The sequence below is a fragment of the Myotis daubentonii genome, chromosome 7 (genome assembly GCF_963259705.1).
Source record: "Myotis daubentonii chromosome 7, mMyoDau2.1, whole genome shotgun sequence".
Classification (NCBI taxonomy): domain Eukaryota; kingdom Metazoa; phylum Chordata; class Mammalia; order Chiroptera; family Vespertilionidae; genus Myotis; species Myotis daubentonii.
The window spans coordinates 35,651,453-35,657,452 of NC_081846.1; the positions used below are offsets into that span (position 1 = coordinate 35,651,453).

General features: G+C 50.8%; 1 protein-coding gene across 3 annotated transcripts in view; it reads right to left on the minus strand.

The window, feature by feature from the left end:
- The window catches only part of ILKAP (ILK associated serine/threonine phosphatase), a 31,691-nt gene extending 26,409 nt beyond the window's left edge, over positions 1-5,282 (minus strand). For 2 of the 3 annotated variants that reach the window (XM_059703732.1, XM_059703730.1), the window contains exon 1: positions 5,128-5,282. In XM_059703732.1, the coding sequence (XP_059559715.1) occupies positions 5,128-5,176 (49 nt within the window). In that variant the 5' untranslated portion in view covers positions 5,177-5,282. Of the gene's footprint in view, positions 1-4,382; positions 4,576-5,127 lie in introns of all 3 variants that reach the window. The other variant, XM_059703729.1, reaches the window with a different exon arrangement.
- Positions 5,283-6,000: the final 718 nt, after the last annotated feature.

Consider the following 6,000-nt stretch of genomic DNA (forward strand, 5'->3'; position numbering starts at 1 on the left):
GTTGTATTTTGTCCTGCAGAAATTTTTATCTTTACATAGTTAAACCCATTTTAATTTTTATGACTAGAGTCTTTTCTTGCTTAACCCTGAAGTCTTACAATTAGTCTAAGTTATTTCTAGTATCTTAATATTTATTTTATATATAGATGTCCAATTTTAAAAGAAATATTTTGAAAATGGCCTGCCAAGCAAATATGTATTTAGTCCTTGACAGCTGGCAAAGTGTACTGGTGTAATAACCTTAAGTGAAAGAACTACTCTATAACACTAAAACTGAGTTATTGCCAAAGTAACTTTAAACCAGGACACCTTTAACTTGTTTGAAATATCAAACATAAGCTGTCAATATTTTTAAAAATGTTTTTATTGATTTTTAGAGAGAGAGATAAAGGGAGAAGGATATAGAAACATCATCAATCGGCTGCCTCCTGCATGCCCCCTACCAAGGATCAAATCCACAAACCCGCAACCCAGGCATGTGCCCTAATCAGGAATCAAACTGGTGATCTCTTGGTTCCTGGGTCAATGCTCAACAGCTGAGAACACCAGCCCAGGAAAGCAGTCAATTTAAAAGACATCAAGTCAAAAAAAAAAAAAAGACATCAAGTCAGCACTTCTAGAACTATGATATAGCTGAGAAGTTATTTCTGTCTGATATCAACAAACATACTTCCTCTTTTGGTAAACTATACACACAACTTAGGTTTGAACTGTGCATGTCCACTTACACACAGATATTTTTAACTAACCCGCACAGGTCAAGAGTCACCTCTGCAGTTGGGAGTCCATATACACAGAGGGAGGCTGTAGTCATATATGTAGTTACAGAAATTTCCATTGTGTGGGAGGTTGGTGCCCCTAACCTCTGTACTGTTTCAACTATGTGTGTGTAAACTTGATTGAGCAATCAAATCCGTAAATACTGGGACAAAAAAAAAAATACTAATTTAGCACAAAATCTGAAAAAATTTATAAGCACACCTTGCTTCACTGTGCTCCCCTTCATTTGGGCTTCACAGGTATTACCTTTTTTTACCAACTGAAGGCAAGACCCTCCACCTGCAAAAAGATTAGTGACTCACTTTATCGAGATGCTTTATTACAGTGGTCTGGATCTGAAACTTCAGTATCTCCGAGGTATGCCTATAATGTGTTTTCTATATTTTTTTTCAAACCATAATTAATTAAGAAGCTTAAAGGTGTGATGTTTAAAACAAAAATCATAGAACAAAATACACTTGATGTATCTGAGCAGTGTGATATTTCCTCCCATTGGACACTTAGTGTTTTCACAAAATCCAGTGAAGAGTGCATGTTTTCCCCTTTTAAATAGCTGTTAAAGTTAAGAGCTTACACACTACCTCTACTGAGCACGTGCTGCACCCTGCGCTAAGCCCTGTACAGGTAGTGCTCTCCTACCTGACAGAGGCAGGAACAGCCACAGAAAGCAGGTAATAAGAACAGAGTTGGGATGTGAAACTAGTCAGATCACATGTCCTGAACAATCCTTGTTTCCTGCACAGCTCAGAAATTTGTGATCCTACACACCATGTGTGAGGGTCATGATGGTGCAGTTCAACCCATCCTTCCATCCACTTTATGATGCCAACATTATTTTCTGTTCACTTATTCCATTTTTAATTTTATCAGTCAATACTACAGATTTTCTGAAACAAAGTGTGGCACCTTGTTGGTTTAACTAATTGCCTGTCAAGAGAACTGTGATCCCAATACTGTCACTCACTTTTAGTACTTACCCCTCTCAGCTTCCCATCATCTACAAACATACACATCTTCTTTATTTATAAAGCTGTTTTAAAAAATACATACAGCCAAGCAGGGCCTGTGACTATGTCAGTGCCCTTCTGGAAGGCAGGGAGACTTCACTAATCCATTCCAGGGAAAGGGGTTTTGAACACCATGCATGCAGCCCCCTGGCTCCTCAACCAGAGTTGGAGATGCCCTCCCCCACTGTAGCTGGTCACAGGCTACCAACTTGTAAACAAACCAGTGTGGCTCAGCTGGTTGAGCATCAATTGTTTCATGCACCAAAAGGTCACCAGTTTGATTTCCAGTCAGGGCACACGGCCAGGCAGGCTCTATGCCAAACATTGATGTTTCTCTCTCTCCCAAATCAATAAAAACAGCCCAGCGACATGGTTCAGTGGCTGAGCATCAGCCTATGAACCAGGAGGTCACGATTCAATTTCCAGTCAGGGTACATGCCCATGTCCGGGGTGCAAGCTCCATCCCCCAGTTGGGGGCATGCAGGAGGCCGCTGATCAATGATTCTCTCTCATCATTGATGTTTCTCTCCTCCCTTCCTCTCTGAAATCAATAAAAATACGTTTAAAAAATCAATAAAAACATATTTTAAAAAGTTGTTAGGATCTTCACCAGGATGTAAACTACAACATAGGGAATCTACCTATCTATATATCTATCTATATATAAAACCCTAATATGCAAATAGACCAAACAGAGGAACAATCGAACAACCGGTCGCTATGAAGTGCTCTGACCACCAGGAGGCACGCACGGAATATGGCGGTCGTTGGCAGCAGCGGGATGGTGGAGCAGGTGAGCAGGGATGCCAGACCAAGGTGGGGCGCCGGTCCCAGTCCCTGGGGTGAATGAGCCTCTGGTGGTTTTTGAAAATTCTTTGCTCCCATATGCCACAGTCCCATCCGGTGCTTGCACCTACTGCCAGTGCCAGCCCCGCTTGCACCCGCTGCCGGCGCGCAGTCACCCCCTCTCACACCTGCTGCCAGTGCCACAGCCACCGCTTGCACCCACTGCCAATGCCGGCCCCGCTCACACCTGCTGCCGGCCCTGATCACCCCTGATGGCTTCTCCACCTCCCCCTGCTCCCGAGGGGCGATGGGGGCAGCAGCCATGCTAGCACCTGCTGACAGCACTGGCCCTTTTCACAGCCGCTGCTGACGCCAGCCCCAATTGCTCTGTGGCGTCAGCGGGTGTGAGCGGGGCCGGCACTGTCAGCCAGTAGGAGCAGTGCCAGTGGGACCAGGGGCCACAGCAGGAGGGGCCAGGCGGGGGCGCAGAGGATGGATTGAGACCCGCCCCTGTGCCCATCGCAGCCTAGCAGCCCACAGTTCCTTTCAAGGTGCAAAAATTTGTGCACTGGGTCCCTCGTATATAAATAAAAGGCTAACATGCAAAGTGTCCCCTCAGGAGTTTGACCTGGAGACCAGGAGTCCGATCGCTATGACGTGCGCTGACCACCAGGGGGCGGCATGAAATGAAGGAAGGCCCCGGCCAGGCCTAGGGACCCTACCTGTGCACAAATTTCATGCACCAGTCCTCTAGTACAGTCAATAATATTGTAATAACTACGCTGTGCATTATGCCAGATGGGCAATAAACTTATGGGGGGATCATTTTCAAGTTACATAAATGTCTGATCACTATGTTGTACACCTGGAAACTAATATAATATTGTCAAGTGTAACTGAAAATAAAAAAAAACCATTTTTTAAAAAGTTGTCTGGTTGTTGTATCATCTCAAGGATGCCTTCCTCTAAGCAGGCCCAAATTGATTTCAGGTAAAAAGTTACATATATATATATATATATATATATATATATATATATATTTTTTTTTTAAATGAAAAGCTTATAGGCACATCTGTGAATCTAAACTCTTCCCCAAACATAGTTAGATACAAGTTATACTCCAACAACAAAGTAAAAATGACTGCATACACAAAGCCACAGTTTTTATGCACAACAGAAAACGAATGGCTTCTGTATCAGCGCAATGGTCCCTGGGGAAAAGCCTGGTGCCATTACAGGGAATAATGGCAGACAGAGACTGGCCAGGCTGTTCCCACGTGACAAGCCAGCATCCAGGCCACGTGAAGGACAGGAGCACCCCCGTTCCAGTGCCCCAAGTTGCAGTGCTCCTCCACACTGGTCTGCTCCGACTAGAGGGCTGGATGTTCCCCCTTTGCGCATATCGCTGCCTGCCTGGAATCTCTGCCAATCACAAGTCTACCCGTCTGTACTAGCAGAGGCCCAATTCCAGCACCGCTTTCCTTCCCACTCTGTCCTGCAACACTCAGCAGTTCCCACGGTCCTTAACTTTTGCCAGTTATCACTGCAATCACTTGCATTCAGAACTAAGCTCTTAGAAAGCAAAGGCTGGCTCTTATTCACCCTCGTGTCCCCCGCAGTAGCAGTTCTGAACCCGCCTTCTCCGGACTCCGGCTGAGCAGGCACGGCAAAATCCCCTGGGGACTTAACAGACTCAGGGCCCAGCCCCAGACTTTCCGATTTAGTGGGGATGAGCCTGGAAATCTGTATTTGTTTTTCAAGTGTTCCAGGTTTTCTGCCAACAAGTCGGGTTAGGAAGTAAGGTCTCACCTGCAAATGCAGCACGGAAACGTCAGCAGGATTTGTCCAATTAAAACGCGGACACACAGCAATAACCAAGGCACTGGTCTCCAACGGCTACTGCGTGAGGCTCAAACCCCAGCCTGCAGGAGCTCACCCCCGCGGTCAGGGCCGGGCGATGGGTGGACCTGGGCTGGTGCTCCTGACTCTGGGGAGAGGGAGACTTCCCGAGACCCGGGAAACTACTATCAACCGAAAAATCAGAGAAGCACAGAGGATGATTCTAAAACACTAAAGATAACGCTGGCGATTCCTTCAATCTCTGGGGTCAAAACAAACCAAAACAAAACCCTGAACTTGTACACGCACGCGCGGAAAAACGTCGCTCCAGGGAAAAGCGATTCAGACCCAGGCCGGAGGGCTGCGGGCTAGAGGCCCTTGACGCCGCGCCACGTGCGAAGGCGGAGGGACTCTGCACCGAGCAGACGCTGTGCTGCCCCAAGCTGGGCTGCCGGCGCGTGGGGGCCGCACACAAAGGCCGCGGGCCCCCCTCTCCCCCGCCCGGCCCGCGCCTCGAGCAGAGCCCTTTCTTCCTACGCAGCGAACATGGCGGAGCGCTCCGGGGCTGCAGTGCGCACGCTGGGGCCGGGCTGAGGCAAGCGCGCTTGCCCGCTCTCTCCTCCCGCCGACCACCTCAGGCGCCGCGGCCTCCAGGCCACCACCGGCCCGCCCGCCCGGCCCCTTCTCCTCGCCGGCAGGGCCGCCCCTCACTTACCGGCAGCCGGCGAGCGCTCGGGCTCCGGCAGGTCCCCGAACAGGTCCATGGCGGAGGCTGGTCGGCGGAGGCAGACACGCAGCCCGCAAGCAGCGGCGGCCTGCACACTCGGCGACGGCAGCGGCGGCGGCTGGGCGGTGGCAGCCAGGGCGCTGTCAATCACCCGAGGGCGGGCCCCGAACGCCACCAATTGGCGCGCGACGTGGCTTGGCCGCCCCAGAATCCTACGCGCGGGCGAAGCTGGGCGGCGAAGGAGCGGGGCCCGGCGCACGCGCACAGGACTCTAGGGCCGCGGCCCAGATGCTGAGGCCGCCATGTTTCCCGGGGAGTCCCGGCCTTTCCTGCTGTGCTGTAGCCCGGGCATCCGTTCTAAAAACGCCTGTCCAGAGAGAAATGTCTAAGCTCCAGGGCAACTATAGTGAGCCCTGATGTCTGGGAAGGCTCCACGGAGCTTTTCACGTGCGTCCGCCCCGTCACCCTCCCACTCCCACTGGGGGGCGGACGTCCGTTCCTAGATCATTCATTGTAGAGCTGGAGAAACCGAGGCTGAAGGGAGCGGCCCTGTGCGTTAGGACTGAAACCCCCTAAGATGCCAGAGGGACAGGAGGCATCCACGCTCTGCCCACACCCTTCCGGCAGGTGCGGGGAGCGGGGCAGAAGGACGCGAGGTCCCAGGAAAGCAGCCTGTGCCCCGGGGGGCCTGGCGCGCACAGCCAGACCTCTCTGTTCTCCGCCGCCGAGTGTGGACGGGAAGGGGCAGCCCACTACCCCTGCCCAGCCCCGGGGAGGACTGCGCGGGGGCCTCATAAACTCAGACCTAAGTGACCACCCGGGGTGGCCTGAAAGCAAAACTTCCTAGGTGGGTATCTTCTT